The sequence below is a fragment of the Ambystoma mexicanum genome, chromosome 2p (genome assembly GCF_040938575.1).
Source record: "Ambystoma mexicanum isolate Mex_15411 chromosome 2p, UKY_AmexF1_1, whole genome shotgun sequence".
Classification (NCBI taxonomy): Eukaryota; Metazoa; Chordata; class Amphibia; order Caudata; family Ambystomatidae; genus Ambystoma; species Ambystoma mexicanum.
The window spans coordinates 1,402,197,730-1,402,224,148 of NC_090923.1; the positions used below are offsets into that span (position 1 = coordinate 1,402,197,730).

Below are 26,419 nucleotides of genomic sequence, written 5' to 3' on the forward strand. Positions count from 1 at the left end.
CGGGAGGGGGAGTAGAAAGAGAGAAGGGAGGAGAGATAAGGGGGAGCGAGATCATGGAGGGATTTGACGACAAGGCATAGAAAATGAAATTTAAGTTGAGAGTGAAATGGTAGCCAGCCAAGGTAAGATAGCTAAGTAGAGATGGAGTCACGGGAGGTAAGGAGACATAGGGTACGAACATCAGCCTTTTCACCAAACAGGCAAGACCCGTCAAATGGCATGTCAAGTAAAAGTGCCTGGATGTCTGCACAAATTCCTGATTTTCTTGCCAAGACATGCGCCTAAGCACTGTACTGGAAGCCGTGGACCTACTTACTGAATCTACCGTATCCAGGCTGGACTGTAAAGACTGCCTCATGGCATCTTTGCCATATTGTTTTAGGCTTAAGAACCCTTCTCTTTCTTCTCCTTCCAGAATGTGTTCTGCTGCAAGAGCAGCTACACCCCCAAAGGGTGTGAGTGTACTTTGCTAAGGCACTGGTAGCATTCGCTGATTTTAATGGCATGCTCCCTGCACTAAATAGGTGTCTGGACATTTGGTCGAAAAAAAAGGTCGACAGGACAAATGGTCGACACCATTTGGTCGAATTTTTTTTAATTTATATATATATATTTTAGGTTTTCGTTTAGGGAAAAAGGGGTTTTTTAGAAAAAAAAAGGGTTTGGGGGGGACTCCCCCCCCCCCCCCCCAAAAAAAAGTGAAAATACAACAAAAAAAACCAAATTCGACCATTTGGTTTTCGACCAAATGGTGTCGACCGTTTGCCCTGTCGACCTTTTTTTTGACCAAATGTCTGGTAACCCACTAAATACTCTCTTTTCCAAAGAGTCAATTCTTCTATCCTCCTTATCTGCCGGAGCAGAAGGGTAAGCTGCAGCTTTTGCAGAAACTATTGTTGCTTGAACAACCAGGCTCTTTGATGTGGGGTGCCCGTTCAAAAAAAGGAGGGTCCACAGAAGCAGTTCTGTATTTCTTTGTTAACTGTTTGTTAACCGATGGAACAGAATCTGGTTTTAGCCAGTTTTCCATAACACTTACTCTTAAGGTTGCATGAAATGGTAAAACAGCCTCCTTAACAGGACCACCGTCCAAAATATCAGCAAGGTCATCAGTTTCCATAGCAGCTGCGGAACACTCCAGATATTCAGCCACTTTACAAATTACAGCTCTGTATGAGGGATCAGCCTGACCAGCTATTTCATAGTTACCAAACTCGGTCTCTGGTGATGTTTCTCAGTTACTGGTCTCCTTTTAAAGTTTCAACAAGGTTTTGCATCTTGGATTCTTCAGAGTTCAGCTCTCCTGGAACATTTGGTGTCCCATATTAGTACGCAAAAGGGGGCTGATCTTCCTCTTCATCTTCTTCAAAGATTGATGCCAATTGCCTGAAGAAATCAGGTCAAAGAATAGACATATCAGTCATAGGTTTAACAGCATTCGAGAGCACTGACTGCTCAGACGAAGTTGAAGGCGCCAATGACTTCCTCGAAGCAGTCTGTGAATGAACCGACAATTTAGTATGCTTTGAGGCCTGCAGATGGATTACATGCCTTGAAGGTTCAGGCAACAAACATAAGGCTTTGATACCTTCGAAGAAGGCTTCGATACCGAAGATAACTGCTTCGAGGGCACAGACACAGACTCTTTCCTGTATGTCAAAGAAGACTCCTAAGACTTGTGTCGAGGAATCTCTGTTCCCGGGCCTTGAGGCGCACGAGAAACACACACGAGACTCCCTAATGGTCTTGTCAAATGCCAAGGGGTGGCTTCTTTTCTCAGACTCCTTCAAAGGGGCACTCGGAGGAAAACTTCAATCATTTTCAAACTGAAGTTTTCCAATTCGAGTTCTTTTTTTTTTTTAGAAACAAAACATTTTTGGGAGAGGAAGATGAGGATCTGTGACTTTTTTACTCTTCTTATGAGAAGAGGACGAGTGTCGTGAACTACAGACAGGAACCTATCCCTCAGAGCGAGACTTGCGAAATTATATGAGCCCCCCCTCCCCCAGGTCTCTACCCACCTTCCCAGGAACAAGGACTCTAAGTACACCCTTAACCCCCCATCACGACCCTAAGCCTACATAAATATAGCCAAGTGCAGTAAACAAAAAACCCTACAAAGCCCACAACCAACTAGTCTAACCACCACAAGCCCCCAGATAAAAGGAGCCCTAATAAACGCCAGACCACTGGTGGCACACGCCATGGAAATAGCCGATTTGGTCCAGAAAGAGGACAGACTTCCTTGCTATCACCGAGACGTGGCTACACCCTGCTGCAGGCCCTATGCTCATGCTAGCAGTCCCTGATGGCTAGTCTATCCTGAGACATGATAGATTAAAATCCAGAGGAGGAGGTATCGCTATTATATACAAATGCTGCCTTGATATGAGACTACCTACCCCTATTGACATTCACTCTTGTGAACTACTATCATCCAAAGTCCCCCTGACCAATGCCCAAACCCTGAATATCCATTTGATATACCACCCCCCTGGCCCATCCGAAACTTTCGTAGATTATATTAACACCATCTTAACCAAAAACCTTAAGAGCTCATCGCAGGTACTTCTACTCGGAGACCTGAACATGGGCTTCAATGACCAATCAGACCTGCTTGCTACAACCATAGCTAACACCCTATCAGAACTGGAATTCACCCAAAGAAGCAATACTGCCACCAACAACAAAGGTAGAATACTTGACTGGGTGGCAGACCACAACTGCCGGGCTAACATCCTGTCTATCTCACCACTAGCTTGGACGGACCACCACCTTGTGTCCTTCATGCTCTCCACTAATAGACCCCCATCCCCTCCTGCCCTTAGGGCTCCACCTACACTAACCAGAAATAAAAAAGTATCACTGTGGATAGGCTTATCCCAGCACTACTCCCTACTCTCAACTCTCTCCCAGACAACACTGATCCCGAAAGATTGGTTGAAGAATATAACAGAATCATGACCACCTCCTTGGACCAGATTGCCCCTGCCAAACTGAGACCAAACAAGCAGAAAATCTACCTGAATGAATGGTTTACACCCTACTTAAAAAATCTAAGACAAAAAAAAAAAAACTGTGAGGCTACATGGAAAAAACATCCGTCTGATGCAAATAAGATCAAACTCACTAAATTGTACTCCCTCTACAAAAAAATGTGCTTAGCAAAACGATTAACCTTTTGACACCTGCATATCCCACGCCAAATCGGACATAAAGGAACCTTTCTCCATTCTCAAAGAAATAGAGACCCCGATAGCAGTACCTGACGCATGTATGAAAGATAAAAAATGGTGCGAAGATATCCAACACGCCCTAGCTAATAAAATTGCCACTCTACAAAACAAAATCTCCTGCAAAGAACTGCCTTAAACGACCCCCTTGCACCCAAAATAACAGGTAATACCAACACTGACGAATCAACCCGATTCAATTTTACCAAAGTTTCCATTCCCGAAGTGGAAAGAATTATTCTATCTCTCAAACCCTCGAACTGCCAGGGCGACCTATGCCCTGCACAGCTTATCAAGGATGCTGCCCGAGACCTATCTCCCTTCATCTCCACACTCATTAATGCATCTTTCTCTACTGGCATCATTCCCTCTAACTTGAAACAATCATGGGTACTCCCACTCTTTAAAAAAAAAAAACACCCTCGACCCATCCACACCCACCAACTATAGACCAATCACTACTGGGCTTTTCCTTTTAAAAATCCTGGACAAGGTAGCATACACGCAAATACAAAAGCACTTGGAACTTCACCACTTGCTAGGAGCCAGACAATCAGGTTTCCGTCCCCAGCATGGTACAGAAACTGCCCTTATCAATCTTAAGACTCAAATCGATGAGCTAAAAGATACTGGCAAATCAGCATTACTCCTCCTAGATCTTTCAGCTGCATTCGATTTAGTAGATCATACTATTCTATGCTGCCTAAACACAGCAGCACATTTGTCTGATGACGCTGTTACGTGGATCAGATCCTTCTTAAACGGCAGAACAATGAGGGTTTTCTCGCCGCTAGCAGCTGCAGACCCCATACCCATCACCTGTGGTGTTCCTCAGGGATCATGCGTCTCGCCTACTCTCTACAATATTTTCACTAAGCCCCTTTTCGATGATCTGGATCATCTTGGTATCACCTAAACTAACTATGCAGATGATACACAGATCCTCCTCCCACTTTCAGGGGATTATGAAAAGGATTTGGCCTTGGTAAACAGCGTGTATATTATCATCCAGGCATGGATGGCCACACATGGTCTATGCCTGAATGATGATAAAACTGAGCTCATCATCCTGGGCACCACGTCCAACCTAAAAAAACTAGGACCTAACTACGCCTCATACATAATCGATGGCAATATCATTAAAGTAGAACGCGAGGTAAAAACACTTGGGTTTTACCTTGACTCTAACCTCTCATTCACCAAACAGGTCAATTAATTAGCTTCCTCCACGGCCTACACGTGCAAATTGATACGTACCGGCAAGACATTCCTCTCTGATAGTAGCTGTATCACCCTGGCCAGAGCCCTCATCCTGTCGCGCCTGGACTACTGTAATGCCCTCTATCTAGGATCAACTAAGGACACCATCAAAAGAATTCAAACCCTACAAAATAATGCCCTTAGAGCGGCTCTTGGCATCTCCAGAAGAGACCGCATTTCAGAGATCTGTCGACAGAACAACTGGCTCCCAACCCATGACAAAGTACTCCTAAAGACCCTGTTGCTTACCCACAAATCACTGAACAATGCCGCCCCCATCTACTTAAGGGAGAGATTCCACAAACAGACCTCCTCGATACCAGCAAGACTAGCTAACAGAGACCGTCTCTCCATACCAGGCTTCAAACGAGCCACAATTGGAGGCAATAGCTACCCGGTGAAAGCGGCGAAACTATGGAACTCGCTGCCTCCTAGTCTAAGAATAGACCAATCTTACCACAAGTTTAGATCCAACATCATCATATGGCTGAAATCTAATAACCAGCATCAATAACCCCTGCTTAGGATACAGTTAGAACTGATCGGACATCATCCGGTATCCATCATATGATATGCTACCTTAACTTCTATGCCAGCCTCCCTGCATTTGTCTCCTTTCACTTAATTTTTCTCTGTATATAATTGCCCTCTTGAATTGGCATGCTTTTCCCCCTCCTGTATTCTATGCCTGTAAATTTGTACCCCTATATATACACACCCTGTAACTGTTGTAATTATTACTTGAATATAAACTGTGTACTTTGTTGTGTAACTAAGCTTCGGAGACACTTGTAACTGCTGCGCCCTGTTACCCGAGGGTATGATGCGCATTATAAATAATAAACAAACAAACTAGACCTCAAACATCTTCGGTGCTTAGGATGCTTTCTAACGGGAGAAACATCTCTCGATTCAGTGGATGATTTTCTTTGAGATGGGGTAACGGCCGGGGATTTGGAAGGGCTTACCTGCATTGAGTTTCCCCTTCCTTCCCTGCAAGGCCTTGACAGTCATGGAGTGGCATGAGCCACAGTAGGCAACTTTGTGACCCCCGACCCTAAGCACCACAGACCGAAGCGGTGAGGGAAGACACCTTGGCTTCACAGTCAGAACACCGCAGTGAAGCCTGTATTTAGTGTGGGGCACATATTCGTGGAATATGAAACAAACGTAATCGAAATTCACTGAGGGAAGTAGCTCAGAAGCATGCAGCAATGCAGACAAAACAGAACTGAGGCAACATTCAGCGCGCGTGCTTATACCAGCGTCGATGTCACAAGGGACGCTACGGAGGCCATAGAGGACCAAGACTCGATACCACACGACGCTTGACCCTATGAAAAAGAAATTCCAAAACAAGTTGCAAGCAGACTTGAATATCAATAATGTGGAATAAGTGGGAGGACACAATCCATCAAAAATGATGGGCCTTCTCTCGCTTGCCTGTACTTCCCCGTAGAGGTGGAGCTGACCAGAGGAATGGAGTAGGGATGCTGCCAAAATGAGGCTAGGCCATCCACAATTGTTGGGTTAAGTGGCATGTTACGTTCTGTCACGGGACGTTCATCCAGTATGTCAGTCAGTTTGTAGCTCTGAGTAGGCACTGACGTGACTTCAGAGCTAGAGTGTCCACTAGGGGCCTGAACATAGCATGGGTGTGAGCGTAGGGTTGACCGTGCTGAAGCTCTACATCTGGAGACATGTACAGGCCGCTGGCATCGTGAAACCTGTATGTATGAGATTGATGTCCCCTTTTGTCGTCCCCCTGGTCGACGCCCAAGATGGATGCCATGGATTTGAAGAATCTGGACCTGGAGAGAGGGGCAAAGGATCCATCGGCGCTGAAGATTTTGCTTTTGATGACGACGGATTTGCTGTCGGCCTTGATCGGGACTTGGGCACCACTGTGACGTCAGGAACGTCAGCCTCTCGATGCTCTTGAGAAGGACTGGCTATCGATGGCTTGTGCGCCTGTTTCGGTGTCGAGCCCGAAGGCTTCTCCAATGCCGATGGCGTCGAGTGTGGGGTTGGGAGTGCCGAGCGCTGCCGAGGTCTGCTGTTCATGGGGCACACCCGCACATGCAGCCGCTTGCGTCTTAAACATAACCAGCATTTGGCTCTTGAAATCTTTCCGCTTCTCTCCAGTTGTTGGCCCAGCCGAGGGCTTACCTTTTTCCGCCGATGAGCTTGACTCCTGTCGATTACTGTAGCGCCTCTTTCTTATGCAATGAAGATGAGGAAGAGTGTCTCCTCAAGTGTGATCGCTTTTTGGCCTTCTCCTTTTTGGGGGTGGGCCCTTCAGTCTCGGCCTCGGAGGACCAAACGATCAACCACACCGGGTTTTTGTAGACGGTCTGCCCAAGGCGAATTTGGCAGCCCGCTCGTGTATGAACTTCGAGCACGAAGCACATCCCTCTGTGTCGTGATCCGTTTTCAAATACCACAGCCAAATGTTGTGCGGGTCGGTCATTGACATTTTGGAATGGTAGTTGGTGCTCCCTTCAAAGCCCGGAATCTGGGGAGCGGACATGTCACGGTTGAGGTTTTTAGACAACATGTTGACAAATTTAATCAAAATGCAGAGTCGAAGACTCAGTGTTGTGTTCTGTTCCTCACAGCAGCATGACGAGCGCGCAGAAGAAAATTAACAGAGGTACGGGGAGTAGTAGGACATCCAACGTTATGTCCGAAGCAGGCGATCGAGCACTGAGCAAGACGGATTGACAGCTGAGGTCCACTGAGCCCTGTGTCGAAAAAGCTTCTGAGAATTTTTCAAGAAGTAGAGCTGGATGAGGATATCTATCAGATGAGGAATCTGCTGAAGAAATGCAATCCATTGAAACTCACGTTTCAGTCAGGTTTCCAGACTTCTCTAGTTCAAATAGGTGTTCAGTCTAATGCCTTCCCTCCACTAAATTCACAATAAAACCAACTAGTTGAACTAAAAAGTCTGTGTGTCACATGTGACACTGATCCAAATCCTCACAGTATGTTTTACAATTGTGAAGAACAATAGCTATTGATGATGTGGTGTGGGGGTAGACATAGAACAAAACAATGGTCTATCCTCCAAAGATTGAGATTTGAAATGACAAGAACATGTAGAAATGGAGTACCAGATATGCAGGGTGTATTTGGTTGGAACACACAAGCACGTTGGGGGATGTCAGCAGTAGCAGTAGAAAGGGAACAGAGCATCTTGCAAGTCATCAGGACATCTATATTAGTAGTAGTATTGATAGAAGCTGAAAACCGGAGGGCAAGCAAGAGACAGAGGAAAGGCGAAAGCGGTCCAGCACCTTACCAGCCTGTGCGAGGGAGACCGAGCAATACAAAGGTGAACCTATCGAGAAAAGGTTGTGTTACGTGGGACACCAAAAGAGAATCTTGATAGTGGACGTAGAGCTGGCATAATTGAAACCAAGAGAAAGTGTGGTGGTGCTGTGACTTTTGGTGGGTGGACTGTGTGGTTGGTAAAAACCCCAAAACCTCCAGCACTGGAATGCTGCGGAGCCGCTTAGGCGATTACATGAGAAACAGAGAAGAGTATGAACAATATGCTACCTGGAAGGGCTGGGCGGTAGGGTCTGCAATGAATGCCCCAACTGCCAATAGCCGAGGGCTGTGAAACCAAGGGGGGCCCACCGAACAAAAAAGGAGCAAACAAATTCACAGAACAGTCCCAGGCAGAAGCTGTGAAACGTTCTCCGCCCAGAACAGGTAACGGAAGAAAGTCCAGGAGGAAGCCGCAGGATATGCAAGTGAAAGTCAAAGCACATACAAAAGAGACTTATTTTGAACTTTGGGCTGGTGCAAATACATTGGACTCCAAACATCGAAAGACGCAGAACCTTTGGAAGTCGGCCTCAAGAACATTAACTCTCTGACCCAGCGGTCTTCGAAAGCATCATTGGTGAGAACAGTAGCCTCCTGGTGTACAGTCGGGAAACTCCCAGCCTCCAGGGCATGTGCCTGTGAGCCAGAGGATACCTTACGCGACACATGACAGTCCGCAAGAGGTAGTCTTCCTTTCGTTTGTCAACAAAGGATCATGTCAAGAGTCAGTGGCACTTTGAAACCAACAATACACACATCTTCCCTGAAAGAGAAGGAAGAGAAGTCTTTGTTCCAATACGGTACGAGAGCCACTGGCCTCCAGAAACCAAAAGCAATCGACAAGCCTCTTTCTCGTCCCAACTGGGCCAGGAGTAGAGAGGTGAGGATACCCATGAGGAAATAAGATTTGTTAAAGAAGCAAAGTTAAGATAGACTGGTAGAGGCTTATAAAGAACTGTGGAGCACGCTGCGAGAAGGGAGTCATTCTCCTAGCCCCACTTGGAAATTGTGGAACTTAGTTTCTTTGTGTTGTGGACCTTAGAACATTTCCTGAAGTTGAGAATGCTGCTTTGAGATACTCACACCTAGGAGAAGGGAGTCATTTGCATGGGTTGTAGAAATGACACTTTCTTAGGTTAGGATTTGTGTTTAAGTGGTAGAGATCGAATAGGAGTTTGGACTAGACCATTTGATTTCGACTACACAGACATCCTGACTGAGTTTGTTTGAGGTAAGGAAACTACCTGTATTTAGGTATAGATAAGTTTGATTATTCTATAAATAAAAGTTTATAACCACCACTATCCCACTGTTTGGCCTGACTCCTCATTCCATGCAGCCACATTGTATCATAGCATTTTTTTAAGTTGGGCAAAGCAGGCTTTGAGCTTTATAGGTTCTTCTTATTTGGTACAGCGCCACAAGGAAGAAGTTAACTTAAGTTAAAGTGCGTCTGTGCTGGCCTCTCTAGTTTGAAGGTTTTGATATACTAAAGACATCCGATCAACCATAGGTGTGGCTGGGCAAAACAGGCCGGTGCGAAAGCAAGGACGCTCCACTGCACTAATGTTTATAACCTTATCAGATTTCAAGAGATTGTCCGTAAGGCAGGATCTCAGATTCCAGAAAAAGGAGCTTTCGCTTCAAGAGGATCTGACTTGTGTTGGTGCCATGATAGCCTTTCCCTAATATAGAGTCTCAGGGAGAAGTAAAGAGTGTGGGCAAATATCCCACCAGCACCTAAAGGCACTGCTGGTTTCAGTACTTTGCACTGTATTTAATCCCCATTCGCTTAAGCCGGACAGCTTGCAATCGTCCTCAAAGGTGACAGTTGCCTATGGTACCAGTAACCTTTTGAGTATCAGCTGTAGGCATGTCAGCAGAGACCTTAGTGCCAGCCTGAAATAAAAGTCACAGGAACTTACTATAAGAATGTTCATGAGGCATATCATACAGGTCCAGCGGATATCTGCAAGGGGGAAAATGCCTACCACGACTACTACATCACTTGAAACCGGTTGTATGTGGCATGCAACAAAAGGAGGGAGCAGCAAGTTCATTTGAATTGTAAATGTTTGTTTGGAAAACAAAAATAATAACTCTTAATTGGGTAAAGCAAAAAACCAAAGGCATTTCAGGGCCACAAAAAGGTGAGGAAACTGTGAACAGAGGATTTCCTGACCTCTCTGTAAGTGGAAAAATTGGAACAAGGTGTCGGTTGGTGAAGCTTTTTCTTTCTTTTTTTAATTGGAGAGGAAACTAAGAGTGGAAGCAGATCCCCTTTCTACATTTTTAAAGGGACAGCAATCTTTGCGATACTTTTCAGGGCTGCCTGTGGTACAGACAATTTTCAATCAAGTTTGGAAGAAAGACAGCAGAATGAAAGAAGGAGTGAGAAGATATGATGATTTTTGGACGAGTTTGCTTAACTGAAAATTACCAAGTTATGCAGACCATTTTGAGGCAGTGCATATGGGATTTCAAATTCATTCTTCTCACCCTAAACAGACATCAATGCAAACTCCACTTGTGCAAAAATATAGATTGGAGGGATTGTAGTATGTTCAGAAAACCAAATCTGCTATTACAGTACAATAGGCTACTACAACTGACAATAGGTTCTGAATAGTAATCACCTTACAGTACACGTGTTAATAATTCCTACATACAGAAGAGGTACTGCAATGGATGTAGTTCATCTCCACTACGCCAACCTAATGACAGGCTGAATGGAGAGGAAACATTTACATGAACATCTGGATCTACAACAACTATTCATAATAAATTAGGGCTATGTTGTATTGATGAAATCTTCATTGTAAGGGAACAGCTGAAAAAACACAAGAACGTGTAATTTGAATAATAATAGTAAATAGACTGAAATGTATTAGAGTAACTATGAAACTTAACAATTCAATCTAACCTACCCAGTCACCACTGAACTTTGAAAAATAGTAATTAGGGGGATGTTAAGTGCAAGGTGAAAGTGTAGCATTGAGGAGTCATAACACGTAACAAAAATGATTAAGAAACTGAGCACATGGAGGAATTTACTCATAAGGATTGTTGGCAGAAGCAGAAGTAAAAGTAGAAAATACTGGAAAACAATTCCTATAACTATCCGAGAGTATATCTAAAGATCATGTGAAGAATACACTTTAAAAAAAATTAGAAATTGCAGTGGCCAGAACAAAAAAAAACTTTCTATAAGAACAGCACAAGGATTGAAGTTTCAATCTGTTCCTTTACGAATGGTCTGAAAATCTTTGAGTTATAGATTTTAATAGGCATGTGCAAGAAATGCTATCTAGGAAGATGCTGTGCCCTTTGAAAATGAAAGTGAGAACTACAGAACACCAAACAGCAGCCAAAGAAAATGGCTTCGGATACCCAATTACAGTTTCCCTTCTGGAATTTCCCAAGCAAAATGCCTCTGAGACTATGTGGACAACCCAATCAAATGTGCCAATTAGAATGAACACAAATTAACAGAGAAAATAAACTAAGCTTTACATCAAAAGGCCATTCATGCCGTTTGACATTTTGATATAAAGCAATAGCGTTCTGCTCCAATAGGTATGAAATAAATGAATAGTTACTCACTGTAGTGACTAACATACTCTTAGTCTATAGTGCCCTTTCCTCCATACTGTATGGGCGTACCTCGCGAGGGACGGGAGACGGAACATTTCTCACCAGAAAAAATCATCTTCTTTAAATGTAGAGGCGCGAGGCCCAGGGCGCGTGCGCTTGCCTGACTCTGCCCACCGGCGCCACTCCTCAGTCCCCATTGACGCGTTGACAATATTCAGAATTGCCTTATGACATCAGTATAATCAGGGGGGATGATGGTGGGACGTATGGCGGAAAGGGGACTAAGAGTGCATTGGTCACTACAGTGAGTGATTATTAATTACTATTACATCCCGTCCCCATTCCTCCATACTGTTATGGGCGATTACAACTGAATGTAGCCCAGGGTGGAGAGGAGACCCTCCTTAAGAAAACAGGTTTCTTAGAACCGCCTGCCCGAAAGACACATCGGACCTAGAGGCGGCGTCCCAACAGTAGTGCTTACAGAAAGCCGAAGGGGTGGCCCAGGTAGCCGCCCTGCTGATGACCTGCCATGGCAAAGGCTGTTGGAATGCGATGGCCGTGGCTCTGACTGCATGGGCATGCAAGTTAGCTGGCACAGGCTTGTGCTGCTCCTCATAAGCCTCCTTGATTGCAGCGAGCATTCACCTTGCTATGGAGGCCTTCGAAGCCTGATAACTGGGTCTTGACCCACGAAAGTGACAAACAGGGTGTCCGACATGCGGAAGTCCTTGGTCCTGTCCAGGTAGTATTTCAGAGCGCATCTGACGAGCAGACAGTGCAGGACCGCCTGAGGCTCATCATTGGGTTGGCAAAGAACGTGGGTAAGACTATCTCCTTGTTGAGATGGAAGGAGGAGGTCACCATGGGTAGGAACGCAGGGTGCGTTCGCAGAACCACCTTGTCCGTGTGAAACGTGGCGTAGGCTCTGATGCCACCAGAGCCTGAATATCAATGACTCTGCGAGCGGAGTTGATGCCCACGAGTAGAGCTGTCTTTATGGTGACCAGCCTGATGTCCGCGGATGCCATTGGCTCGAAGGGTTTGTGTGCTAAGGCGCCCCACACAACACTGCAGTCCCACACAGGGTGTGGTTTCTTTATAGGCTGGTAGAGTCTGTGGAGGCACGCCAGAAGTCGCTTGACCACCAGGTTGGAAGAGGAGAAGAGGCCATCCTCCGAATTCCTGTAAGCACCTACGGTTGTTAGATAGGTGCATCATGTGTCCACCTGTATGCCGGAGTGGGCGAGGTGTGCTCAGAAGGAGAGCATGTCGTCCAAGGTGCACCTAAGAGGGTCGATCTCCTTACAGTGGGCCCAATGACAGAATCTAGACCATTACTGCCTATATTGACTCCTAGTAGCCTTGCTTCTAGCGCCCTGGATGATCTAGGGAGGAGTCTGTGGTAACGATAACCTGAGGAGTCGGCTGCCGGAAGGGCTTGCCCTGCCGCAGGTTGAAGTCTGTGGGCCACCACCTGAGGCTCGGGTGGAGAAAGGGAGGAATGTTTACTGGTTCCGCTTGGGAGCCCTTCTCCCGATTCCATGAGGCTGTGAAGTGCAGCTGTAATCTCCTCATCTTGAGCCTTGTGTGGGGTACAGCTAACAGGACCACTGCCGTGATACCCAACAGATGATGGTACCACCAGGCCGATGTCACTGCCCTGGAGAGGAAGTGAGAGGTGGCTTTCTTTTTTTTTTGATAAAACATTTTTTATTGTTTTAAACATTCCAAACTACACAACAACAGCTTTCATGAATTAGCATGTCCTCCCAAAGTACAACCATTAATAGACCATGTATCAATCATTCAAGACATTACCCCAGGTTTTAGTGCAATCCGACCATATCCCTCCCACTGCATACGACCGGGTCCAGCCGGTTCTAGGGACCAATCTCCTCCCACCTCCCCCATATCTTGTCCGCCTTAGTAGGGCATCCTCTGGCGGTATATACTCGGTGCTCTATGGTGGCACAAATGTTCATATCTGTTGCCCATTGCTCCATCGTTGGGGACTCCGGGGCTCCCCATTTCTGCGCTATGTTGCGCTTCATCAGTCCCGCTGCTGTGTTCAGGAGCAGCTTGCCCCATTTAGTAAGATCAATCTCAACTGGAGCCCCCAAAATGAGAATCTTCGGGTCTAGTGGTATGCGGCACGCCAAGACATTGCCGAGTACAGTACAGCATTCATTCCAGAAGGTGCGGATTTGGGGGCATGCCCACAGGGTGTGGAAGAAGGTCCCCTCCTCATCCCCACAACGGAGACAGTTCGGGTTCAAGGCTCTTTCCCATCTATATAGTATCGTCCTGGGGCAATAGACCCTGTGCAGGATCTTTAATTGAACCAGCCGAATCCTGGAAGAAATGGCCACCTCCCGTGGGTGCATTAGTACTTGGATCCAGTCTTCTGGATCCATCACCCCCACATCCGCCTCCCATTTAGTTTTCAGGGTCGTGAGTTCCGGCGTAGCAAAGGATGTAATAGCATTGTATAGGATGGAGGTGCATTTGGTGGGGATAAGAGCTGATAACATATTACGTTCTATTGGTGTGTAATCCGGGATGTTGGTGCCTGCAGGTATGTGGTTTCTTAGGGCGTGGGCCAGCTGTACATAGTGGTATCGCTCAGTATCCGGGAGTTGGAATTTTTGCTGGATAGTTTCAAACGAGGCTATATCCCTCTCCTCAAGAATGTCCCCAACCCTCAGAATTCCAGCCCTTACCCATCGAGGCCATGGTTGAAGCTTCTTTATCTCGGGCAGGTTACAATTTCTCCACAAGGGTTGTGCCACAGTTACACTATTTTCCCACCCAACGAATCTATGCGCCTGTTTCCAAACCACAATAGTATGAACCATGGTCGTTGGTGGGAGGGGTCTCGGAAGAGTTTGGTATAGCATTTGCCACGGGTCGGTATCGTGCATGGCTGCAACCTCGGCCTTAATGTGGGGGAGCTCCCTATCCCCATGAAGCAGGTCGTTGACTACTGCCAGCTGTGCGGCCCAATAGTATGTTTGGAGGCGCGGAGCTCCTATCCCACCCTCCCAGACCGATCTTTGGAGCGTAGTGAGCGCTATCCTCGGTTGACCACCCCCCCATATTAGTTCCCGAAAAAGGGATTCAACCCGCCTAAAGTCGGAGTCTGGGATCCTTAGTGGGGCATTTTGTAAGACATAGAGAAACCTTGGGAGAGTTATCATCTTAAAGAGTGCGGCTCTTCCCATGGGCATAAGAGGAAGAAGTCTCCAGTGGTGGGCGTCATTAACGAAACGGTCAAGGACCGGTTGAAAATTGCGTAGTGTGTATTCACTCAGGTTTGTGGTCACCCAGATCCCCAAGTATCGAAAACCTTGCGGTTCTGTTCGGTACGGGCATTCCCGAGGGTCAGCCTGCACGTTGCCTTTCACCGGGAAAAGAATTGATTTTCCCCAATTGATTTTAAGCCCACTCAGGACACCAAAACGGGTAAGCATCTGCGTCACCTTGGGGCAGGACCGAGCTGGGTCTCCCAGGTAAATCAGGAGGTCATCTGCATACAAGGAGACACGGTCCTCATGCCCTTCAGGCCATCCGAACCCCGTCCATGCGGCGTCTTGTCGAAGCCAAAGGGCTAGAGGTTCAATTGCCAGGGCAAAGAGAAGGGGAGAAAGGGGACACCCCTGTCTCGTGCCCTTTCCCAACGGGAAGGACCGGGACGACCAACCATTCACTCTGACCTCCGCTCGAGTGTTGGTGTAGAGTAATTTCACCCATTTCAGGAAGCTGTCCCCGAACCCCATACGCCTCATGACCTCCCAAAGGCAGTCCCACCTAACCGAGTCGAAGGCCTTTTCAAAATCTACTGCCAGTAGGGCGAGAGGGGTGTCAATGATCGGGGCCCGCTCCAGCGCTAGATGGAGCCGGCGCAGGTTCATACGCGTTGATTTGTGTGGCATAAAGCCACATTGATCTGGGTGGATCAGGGTATGGATCACTGATTGCAGCCGGTTGGCAAGGAGCTTCGCAAGAACCTTGGCTTCGCTGTTAATTAACGAGATAGGCCGATAAGAGGCGCACTGCTCCGGGGGCTTATCGGGTTTGGGAATGACCACAATAGTGGCTTTACATAGGTCAGGTGGGAGGGTGCCCTGGTCGCGGGCACCAAGAAACATCTTGTATAGGGGGGTCGCCATTTTATTCCCTCCAAGTTTTTGCCAGGTCTCGGCCGGGAAACCATTGGGGCCCGGTGTTTTCCCTGTTTGGAGTTGCGCTAGGGCTTCGGCTATCTCGGATTCAGCGAGATCCGAATCTAGCTCCTCCCGTTGTTGTGGTGTCAGTGCTGGGAGTGTAATCTCATCTAGTAGGGTCGGGTCGAAAGGTGCTGTCGGGGCTCGGTAGAGTTCCGCGTAGAACTGGGCAAATGCTTCTGCTATTTCAGCATCCGTCTGATACCCAACACCATTTGGGGCAACAATCTCCCTGACATGACGCCTCCCCTCCTCCCTCCTCTCCAGCCAGGCCAGCATCTTGCCCGCCTTGTCTCCCAGTTCGTATATCCTCGCTCTGGTGTCCCAATGAGCCTGCCTGGCATTATCTAGCATGATATTTCTGAGGGTTTCTGTGGTTTGTTTGAGGGACCTTTGAGTCTGCGGGGTGGGGTCAAGAATGTGCGTGCTTTCGGCCTGGACCATTTCAGCCTCCGCTTCTACTATCTTTTGGAATCTCTCCCGTTTTTTGTTTGCCACCCAGGAGATGATTTCCCCACGCAACACCGTTTTATAAGCCTCCCACACCACCACCAGGTCATCCACTGCCGGTATATTTATGTCAAAGTATTCATCGGACAGCTCCGTAAGGCGGTCTACCAACTCTGGGAAGCCAAGGTGGTAGCTGTTTAGCCTCCACGTTCTAGGGGGAGTTACAAAGTGTGTTCGTATTTCAATCAATAGGGGGGAGTGGTCCGAGATTCCACGAGGGAGGTATTCAGCGGATATTGCCCTGTGTAGGTCTGTGTTCGGGACCAGGAGGTAATCAAGTCTAGAGAGGGAGCCATGTGCTCCCGAGTGGAACGAGTAGCCTCTACCCTGGGGATGTAATTCGCGCCACACATCTCGGAGGCCCAAGGCGGACACAAAGTTGGAGAGTTTCGTGGGAGCATCCGGGTTACGCCCTCTAAGATGGGTACGATCCATAGTATTGCACATGACGTCGTTAAAGTCTCCCCCCAGGACCCATCGATCTGGGCGGTGCGTCCCCAGGAGAGCGGTGACGTCCTCCAAGAGTCCCTGGCCCAGTCCGGGTGGGGAGTATATTGACACAATGGCCAGCGTTTCGCCCCAGAGTGAACCTAGAATGAGTACATAGCGACCCTGTGGGTCCAATTCCACCACCTGTGGGGAGAACGGGAGCCTTTTGTGTATAAGAATAAGGGTGCCCCTGGATCCCATCGTGTACCCTGCATGGAATGCGGTCTTGTAATTTGTTCTCTGAAAAAGGGTGCAGTGTGTTCCCGCTAGGTGCGTCTCTGATAGGAGGGCCAAGTCGGGAGAGTGCCTATTCAACAGCTGTTTAATCAGACGTCTTTTAATCCCAGAGCCCATTCCGTTCACATTCCAACTGAGCAGCTTAAGGGACCTGGGGCGATCGGGTGGGGGTGGGTGTGTTTGTGGTTGTGTCATCTAGAGCTTCCCGTTAGAGGACACGCAGGATGTCTGGGTCGGGAGAGCTGCCTCCCCTTAGTGTGTCTGTTGGGAATATGGTTCCAATACCCAGTACAGCAGGGTGTAATGTACAGTGGGCTGTTTTTAGGTCTGTGGTTGGACATGCTATGAATTCGAACTAACGAAACAACATTAAAACTTTCCCTTTCATCCCCCACCCTATACTCCACCCCAACTTGAAGTACCTGTCGCCCGAACATACAAATACAACCGACTGTCAGGGGACAGTCAACTCATCAACCTAGGACTATTCCTCAAGTGGTATAACACTACTTAGTCTTAAGTTGCCCTGTTCTGGCCGTGGGGGTTGCGTGGATCGGGCCGTCAGTTACACAGGCATTGGGTTCACAGTTAATTCGCTGTTAGCATGGGCTAATAACATGGCGCCAGGACTCAAAGCATAACTGCGAGTGGGTACCTTATTCTCTATTTCAGTCATTGTCCCTGTTTGGCTGTGCCTGGGGTTGGTGCTGCGGGGGTTCAGGAGGTGCCCTGTCTCGCCTCGGGCGATTCCTACCGTTACCCTGTCTTCCGTCTGGCCTCCAGTCACCCTCCAGGTGTCTTGCCGCCCAACTCCATGCCTCCGCTGGGTCCGTGAAGTGCACAGTTGTTTCATTAAAGTATATCTTCAGCTGCGCCGGGAATAGGAGTCCGTATTTTACGTTGAGGGTCTGGAGACGTTTTTTGAGAGGGCCAAAGGATTGTCTAGCTCTTTGCACTTCTCTAGTGAAATCCGGGAAGAAACCTATCCTGGAGCCGTTGAACGTTATAGTGCCCTTGGCTCTGGCCATTTGGAGTATTGCGTCTCGGTCTCTATAGTTCAGCAGTTTCGCAATCACTGTGCGGGGTGGGGCACCTGGGATTTGCCTGCCAGTTGGCATTCGGTGGGCCCTTTCAATTGAAAAGAAGTTCGACAAGGTCTTGGGGGCAAAGATGTCTGCGAGCCATTGCTCTAGAAACAGTTCCATGCTTGCTCCTTCCGTTTTCTCCGGCAGACCGAGGATCCGAATGTTGTTTCGTCTCGCTCTGCCCTCCCCCTCTTCCACCCTTTCTTCCAATGCTTTGAGGCGAGCTAGCGCTCCTGACATTTGCTGGTTCATCGTCCTTAAACTGCCCTCTGTTTCAGATATTCGACCCTCTGCTTCTCCGGTACGGGCTGTGAGTTTCTGGAGGTCGTGGCGTAATAATGACACATCTGCGCTGATGCCATCCATCTTCTTTTCCATGGAGGTTCTCGAACTTGCTATGGCGTTCATGACATCCTTCAGCGAAATGTTCTCCTCTGTTTCTGGTGTTGCGGTAGTACCGGGTTGCTCCGGCGGGAGGGCTTGGGCGGGGGTCGCATACTGCTCTATTTTGCTCTGCGTTGTCGTGCCTCTTGCCTTATCCTTACCCATATCTGAAGGTATCTACTGGGCCTCGAGAGGTCGGCCCCACTCACGCACTGTTTATAAGGTTTTGCGACGTATGCTTCTTAAGGCTGTTTGTAGGGCGGGTAGGTGCGGCACCCCGTTCCGGAGCTGGTAGGGTATGTTGGCGCCCAACGGCTGATGGGTGGGTTGGTTTGCCTCTACTCCTCTATTGCCGCACTGTGTGCTTGGTTGTTGATCTCTCGTTGTGGCAGCCTACAGATTGCATCCCAAGCGCTAAGCCTCAGGTCACCTCAGGTATACAGGCACTCCAGTCGCTGCTCATATAGTGTTTAATGATGGACACTATGTTGGTTTGGTGCGTCGTCTCCAGCGCCTCAGTGCCGCTCTCTCCAATCCGATCCCCAGGGTCTCAGATTTCCACCAGCTCTATCACGCGGGGCGGGGTACGGAGTCCGGTCTGCCTCCGGCGAGACAGCGTTCCCGCGGGGGCCGGGCCCATGTACGCCCGAAAACACACAGGAGGATGTGGTCTCTAGGAGCGGGGCCGTCTCCACGGGTTCGTGTCCCCCCTTCGCTCTCCAGCTGGGCAGGGTGTCTGCCGCTCCAGCGGTCAAACGCATCCGCGGGGGCTGCGGGGGGTCGGATTCGTGTGCGCTCGGAAGCACACGGCGTGGTGTGGCCGCCAGCAATGGGGACCGCCTACCTTCCCAGTCGCAGGCGGCTCCCGCTCGTGTGATTCGTTCCGCCCGGCAGGAGTCCACGAGCTCGTCTCTCCCCTCCGCTCTCCGTCCTCCTCTATGGTTCCGCGCGGCTGCTCCAGGCCCCAGCGGGGCAGGGTGTCTGCCTCCTGCAGTTGGCGCCGTATTACGCGTCCTCTTCTAGGTCGCCGTTCCGGCGGCCATCTTGTCCGTTGCCGGCGTCTCGGGCTTCTCGGACCAATTGCTCCCGACTGGAGCTGCGGTTCGGGTCGGTATTATGACGACCCAAGCGCCCAAGGCTCCGCTGCGCCTGGATATAGTTTCCGCCGTTGTGGTGCCCAAATTACAGGATATTTTCCAGGATTTGGCTGACGGCCGCGGGAGCTCCGAGGAATCACGTCCTCATCCCGTGCTCGCTGGCCACGCCCCCGAGAGGTGGCTTTCTTGATGGCCGCCATCTTGTCCTCCGAGGGAAAGACTCTGAGCTTGTGTCCCAGATGAGGCCCCGGAAGGTCAGGGTCTGCGTGTGCTTCTTGACATTGATATTGAACCCCCAGTTGTGGAGTGTATTCATCAGTGCGTAGGAGGTATAGTGAACCGCCTCCGGAGATATAGCCCATACGAGCCAGTCATCCAGGTATGGGTAGACATGGTGGCCCTGGGCCCTGAGGACGGCTGCCACTGCATTCATCAACCTTGTAAAAACCCTGGGGGCTGAGTTGAGGCCAAAGGGTAGTAGCTTGTATTGGAAATGGCAGCCCATGGTCCTGAACCACAGTAAGGAACGATGCGTTCGAGGAATCGGGACGTGTAGGTGAGCGTCCTTCAGATCCAGGGAGCACATCCAGTCTCCCCTGTCCAGTGTTGCCGCAATAAGTGCTGCTGTAACCATGCAGAGGAAGGGAGAGACTGAGGTTGGAAAGGTCCAACACAACTCTCAGGCCAACCTGGATCTTCTTCTGTATGGCAAAAATCCTGGAAAAAAAGCCCAAGCCTCGCTGGGAGGTTAGAACTTCTTCCACAGCCTGGCTTCTCGAGGAGTGACCTGATCTATGCCAACAGCGTTGCTGTCCCAATCTGTGGGAGGGGAGGAGGGAGGAGGGAGGAGAGGAAGGTACCAGTAGGTGCTACCCCGTGGAAACTACAGAGAGGATCCAGGGGTCTGTAAAATTCTGGCACCAAAATTGCATGTGAAAGGCAAGCCTGCCCCCCACCGGAGACACGTGGAGCTGAAGGGGCGTGTCATGCCTTCTTTACCTCTGAGGCTGTTGTGGAGGAGGGGGATTTGAAAAAGCCCTTGCCCCCACCCGCATTTGTTGTTTATTCCAGTGCTGATTCGGAGAATGGTCAGGTTGCCTGGACCTTTGTTCTTGAAAGCCCCAGAACCCGCCAAAGGCCCGCCCCTTGTCAGAGAGTTGCTGTGACTGGGCGAAGGCCTTCAGAGTGGCCTTCATAAGAATAAAGACTTCGCCATTTTTGAGCTGTTCTTTTTATCTAATTATTCCTCCATGGTGGAGTTAAAGGGGTCACTACCCTGGAATGAAGGTCCAATATGTGCTCCTGGACGTTGGGGTCAAACTTAGTAGCCCGCAGCCAGGCAGACCTTCTCATGTCCTTGGTGATGCAGATGGCCCGGCCAGAGGTATCGACGCGCCACGGCGGATTCCCTGATGTCATGCGCTACCAGCCTGGATTCTCCTAGGCCCGCCTTGAAGCGCACTTGGCTCTGCGCCAGAATGTCCGGGAGGAAGTACGCAATTTCCTGCCAGAGCCCTTGGTTAACAGCGTTGGCTTGATGCAGGGGCAAGGAGGAGTTGGGAGAACAGCTTTTTCCCTGTACGCCTCCAAGATGATCTTCTCCTTGCCTAGCAGCGTCGAGGACGATGTGGCCGAGGACGGTGAGGCTTACAGTAAAGTGACACCGCAGAAATCACAGAAGAGTGCGGTTGAGGATGTGCCGAAAGTCAGAGTGTATCCACCTTCATCTGCCTATACTTTGCATCGAGGCGCTGATTGACAGGTTGGGCCGACTGCGGCTTGAGCCACCCCTTCTTGGTCAGGGCCACAACATCTTTCTGCATAGGGATCCCAGTTCTGGAAGGGGGTCTTAGGGTGAGGCTTTCTGCCAAGACCCCCTCCTCGGGCTGCTCTACCTCGAGCTGAGGAAGGCCCAAATATTCTGCCAAATCTGCAAGGCTTTTGTGGAAGGCCCTGGCCGAAGATGGCGTGTCAGGGTCGTCCTCCTCGTCAGTGCCAGATGTGGTGGGTACTGTGGGCTGCGGTGTGGATATCGGAGCCAGTGGCTGTTGAGGGGGCTGTTGAGGAGCCGCCTGTAATGTGGGAGGCAGGGGAGCCGGCTGGGGCAGCGGTGGATGCACTGGGACCTGTGGCACCTGAGTTATAGGAGGAATGACTATGGGTGCTGGTGGGGTGACCTGGGGGAGCATGTCCCTAGGAACCTTTCAAAGAACCTGTCTTTGGAGGCTGTAGAGGTGGCAGGTGATATTGACGGAGTGGCTACGGGAAACTGAGGCCGGGGCATACTCTGCCTGCGGTGCAGGGGAAACCTGCCCTGCACTGCTGATGGATAAACTGTAGGCCACGCACCTGGTTGACACCAGTCCCACCTTGAGACTCTTTCCTCCAACCGCTCAGCAAGAGGGGTTATCGGACGAGCGGCCATCTTGTCTGGCGCGGCAGCCATTTTGTCGAGCTGCGTGCCACGTTCCGAAGTCATGGTGCCTGGCTTGCTGGAACCAGCCCAGTCCAAGACGCTTAGTGTTGGAACAAAAGGCCTATCCCACACCTCAGGTCATGACCTGGAAGGTGTATTGCCCCTCGGCAGAGCTGCCGGTAGTGCTCTGTGAAGGCGCCCCCTCGGACATGATGCCGGTACTAGGGTGTTGCCTCTCAGGAGTAACTCCGGTAAAAGAACCTTGCGGTCCCTTAGCACTGACCCCGGAAGGATCCAGAAACCCCCTCGGCCGTGAGGCTGGTAGCTAGACTAGCCTCGGTAGGTGTGCTGGTGCTAGAACCCAAACAGTCCCTCCTGGTCGAGTGCTTCCTTGAGAAGGAGTCGCCTTTACGGGGTGCGATGGTGAAAAGAGGCCTTCCCATCGGCTTCGAGCAATGCTTGACAAAGTCCTTTAGGTCCTCCGGAGGTGACTTCAGGAAGAGCTCACTCCACCTAGCTAGCCTTTTCTTCAGTGCCTGTGGAGTCAATGCGTTGCATGCGGAACAACCTTCCCAGCCATGGTCGGGGCCAAGGCAGCAGAGGCAAAGGGCATGGGGCTCGGGTGTAGGGAAGAGCCCCTTGTAGGTTGGACACGCCGAGAAGGAGCGTGGCATTGAAGGACCAAGTACCTAATTGAAAAGAAAAACACAGATACAAGAATATCCGGTGAAGAACGCATGGTATTACATAGCCGAAGCCAAATCCAGGAGCGCTGGTGAATTTGGCCCGTTCCCGTTGACACGGAAAAGGGGACTAAGGAGCGGCACCAGTGGATGTAGTAAAGCGAGCGCATGATCCCGGGAGCCCGACCCTGCGCGTCTCTAAATTTAAAGTGGAAGAAGATTTTTTACTGGTGAAAAAGGTTCCGTCTCCCGTCCCTCGCGAGGGCCGCCCATACAGTATGGAGGAAAGGGGACGGGACGTAAGAGTAACACTTTTTGTAGTCTTCATAATTATTGGATCCAAGCATATAAAACCCCTGGTTTTAGATTATATTGCGAAAATGAATAATTTAAATATAAGAGTTGACAGAGTTAGGTTTGTAAATATCAACAATTAAAATGGTATCAACTCTAAATGGTAGATAATTAAAACCAACATCTGACTGGTGGTTTAGAGCCTACCATTATGAAACCTGCTGTTCCTCAGGAAATGTGCCACTTATGGTTGTACATTTTTGTTTTGTTAATGGAAAGTTCAAATAAGGAAATGTGGAAAATGTGTAAATGGAAAAATGCTGCTGCCGTTTATTTTGAAGCCAGTTTACCTACCTGCGGCCTGCTTGAAGTATGCTTGGCCCTGAAATGATTACTTAACAGCCTTTTTTCTTTCCCAATTCAAGTACAAACCACCATGAAAAAGGTTAAATGGAACCCTCTCTGAAAAGATGTTTTAAAAATAAGTAGTCACTGTCAAGTTCCAGACTGGGCTGCATTTTCTTTATGCCCTGTGCACATTTAAAAAGCATGTTCTCTCTGGAAGGCCATCTGCCTTTCAGGTCGGCTGTTATATCCTGCAAGATGCAGTATTGGTGGGTTAGCTGGGGATCACCTGATCTCATATACAATGCAATATGTGGGTGTGAAGACAGCTCACTATCTAGGGATAGTCAATGGTAGGAACACCTGAGCAAACCCAAAAACAGGTGCCCAAAAACCAAGCACAGAGACATTCCAGCCTATTTTTCAATCCTCCAAGGGGCTTTAAATTTAGAGGACTTCTTTCATAGGTGGCTTTCTACCAGTTACAAGTCATATGGTACATGTTATCATTATTGGAAGGATGTCATTTCTATGGGAATTTGATAATGAAACTCAAAGGGTACATGTTAATCTATATGCATCAAATTAATTCTCCTGCTGACCTTAGCTGTCGTCTAAAAAAACTAAAAGCAACCTTGGCAAAATCAATGCTGGGTATTATTTACATCCTTTGGTGAATATCTATTTTGCAGCTGCAGTCAAATTTAATTAAGTTCTTCTCATTGCACTACTCACTGCATTTAGTGATTTTCATAGTACGTAAAAACTAAAATAAATTGAGTTTACTCAAATATTTTTGCTGAAGGTGAGCAGGTCCAGCTAAAAATGTACTTCTCTGAGCTTGCAGAATTTAACGTTGTTTAAAAATAAAATAACAAGAAAATGGTTTTCAGCATTGTATCACAAGAGCCTGAAGGTACATGTTCTACATGGCAGAGAAGGAAACTGCCTCATCTTGCTCCAGGCATTGTAGGATTAGAGTAGCTTTAAGGAGTTGGGAGTGCACTAAATTGTGGTATGTAAAATATGACTCATGCAGACAGTACTGCACAATTCTATTAATTTAACAGAGACCTGCTGAAATTTCCAGATCTCATTTTGTGAGGTACCAGAATTTGTTGGAATGTTGTACAGTAAAACTGGGAGTCTAAAGATCTTCGATGAAGCCACTGACAAGCCTGACTGGTTGGAGAGACCATACATACAAATCTGCAAAGAATATATGGGTACTCATCAAATGCCCGTTATAATGATTCCAGAGTCCACACCAAGATTTGTCTACCAAGATTAAAAAACACTTGATGAATTACAAAATGAGGCCACAGTTTCTCTTCCTTTTCAGATAGTGATTGGAAGTACCATGGGTCCGTTCCATGAACAGAAAATTCTGGCAATGCCTGCATCACTCTGGTGAATTAGCATACTAGTGGGACATTTACTTTTGGAGAATTCTGACAGTTGTTTTTCATAAAACGCCACAAGAGTCAAGTGACTCAAAAACTGTCCTTCCTCAAATAAAAAATAAAATGAGGGTTGCAGCGTTTTTATTTAAAATAAGTTCAGAGGTTTCATGAACAGTTTGTTACATTTATTGTGACCCATAGGTTCTCTTTCATCACCTTCTGCTACCTTTGCCAATCGGCATTGCATTGACACACTAAAAATGACAAAAAAAGGAACCTCACTATGAGGCAATAACGCGAGAGAGGACAATGCATGAGTGAATAAAGTAATTATACTTGCAGGTCATGGAACATATTTCTAGAATGCAATGCTAAAAGACCTTCAAAGGGGCAGATCTCTGACATGCCTTTAAAGCTGCACTGGAGTTATAAAAACAAGAGACATGCGAGTACCAATATTTGAATACTAGACCAATATTTAAGAACTATTAGCAGGTGACCTACTTTACTAAGGCTTTTCAAGAACTGCTGTCCAAATAATTCCCTTTAAAATCTGGGATATGCGTTCTTCTGCTGCATGGAAAGTGTCATGTATCTGGTTCCTGTACATTATTCCCTTTATCAAAAACCCATTGTTTAATGTTGTCAATTAAATTTGATGCGCCTGAGGATCCAGAACAACTTTTAAAACAATTCTAGTTGAGAAAAAAAAGGTTTTTTTAAAACCTCAAGGAGTTTAGACCTTGAGGAACTTTACTAAAGTCTCTTGTAGTGTCTGAGCGATTTAACTACAAGAAGGCAGAATAAAAGAAAATATCTTGTGAGCTAGATGAACAACTGGCAATTCTATTATACTGCATCTATGGGTGTCGTTCCTGATCTCAAATGGTACTAGAAATTTGCCTGGGACACATACCACAGCATAATTACATAAACTTTTTTGCCAAGAAGAGATGAGGACTTAACCAAAAGTGTTCTGTGCTGATTCTGGGTGAAGGCGGATCTTCCACAATGTGATGTTATATAGTCATCTCATCCAGCGTCAACAAGCTCAGGAAACCAAATTCTCACATTCAAGTGGAAAGCAACAGGGACAAACGGACACACAATCTGCCAAAGCTATATGACCAGGAAAGCCATTTAAAAAGCAACAGATCACATACCTTAACTTTCTTTTCTGGACTTGGTGGGAGCTCCTTGCTAGGTGGTGCAGTGATACTTCCGGCAATGGCCTCAGCTGAAGACGATGCCTCTAAATTTACTGAATGGAAGAAACAGGAACAATCAATTGTACTGCTCAAAGAGCAACAATACAATACTGGAATACGAGAGGATGGTTAGATGTTTTTAAGCCATGCAAGCAGGACATTTTTGCAAAACAAACAATGGCGAGTTCACACACTTGTTTAAGGGCTACCTCAGAAAAGTGGCAAAGCCCAGACTTTAATTAGGGTCTGAATTTTAATTACATGTGGACTAATGCACCCGAGCTGCATATTATATGGGTGTTAAAAGGTCCAGAGTACATCAATGCTATATAAAGTTCAGGGGCACAGGTTTTATAGAGGCACAAAACTCAGATTTTATGATATAATGTAGTTGATAGTGTGGGTTGATATTTATTTTACAGACTACTAAATGAGAAAATAACTCAGAATGTTGCAAAACTGAACGGTACCGGTAAAGATTTACTTGTACTAGAGAGCAACTAAGAGCATAATGTTGCAAGGTTCTACTTTCCAATAAAAAAAGCTTTTAAAACAACTAATATCTAGGATATAACAATCACTATGTGCACAATAAACAAAGGGCCACCAAGAGCACACT

The 26,419-nt window shown here is 47.9% G+C and overlaps 1 protein-coding gene across 30 annotated transcripts in view; it reads right to left on the reverse strand.

Annotated features, from left to right (window-relative positions):
* MAP4 (microtubule associated protein 4) overlaps positions 1 to 26,419 on the reverse strand; it is a 2,534,981-nt gene that overhangs the window by 822,883 nt on the left and 1,685,679 nt on the right. For all 30 annotated transcript variants that reach the window (XM_069645850.1, XM_069645857.1, XM_069645873.1 and 27 more), the window contains one exon: positions 25,756 to 25,853. In XM_069645850.1, coding sequence (XP_069501951.1) covers positions 25,756 to 25,853 — 98 coding nt within the window. The remainder of the gene's footprint in view (positions 1 to 25,755; positions 25,854 to 26,419) is intronic.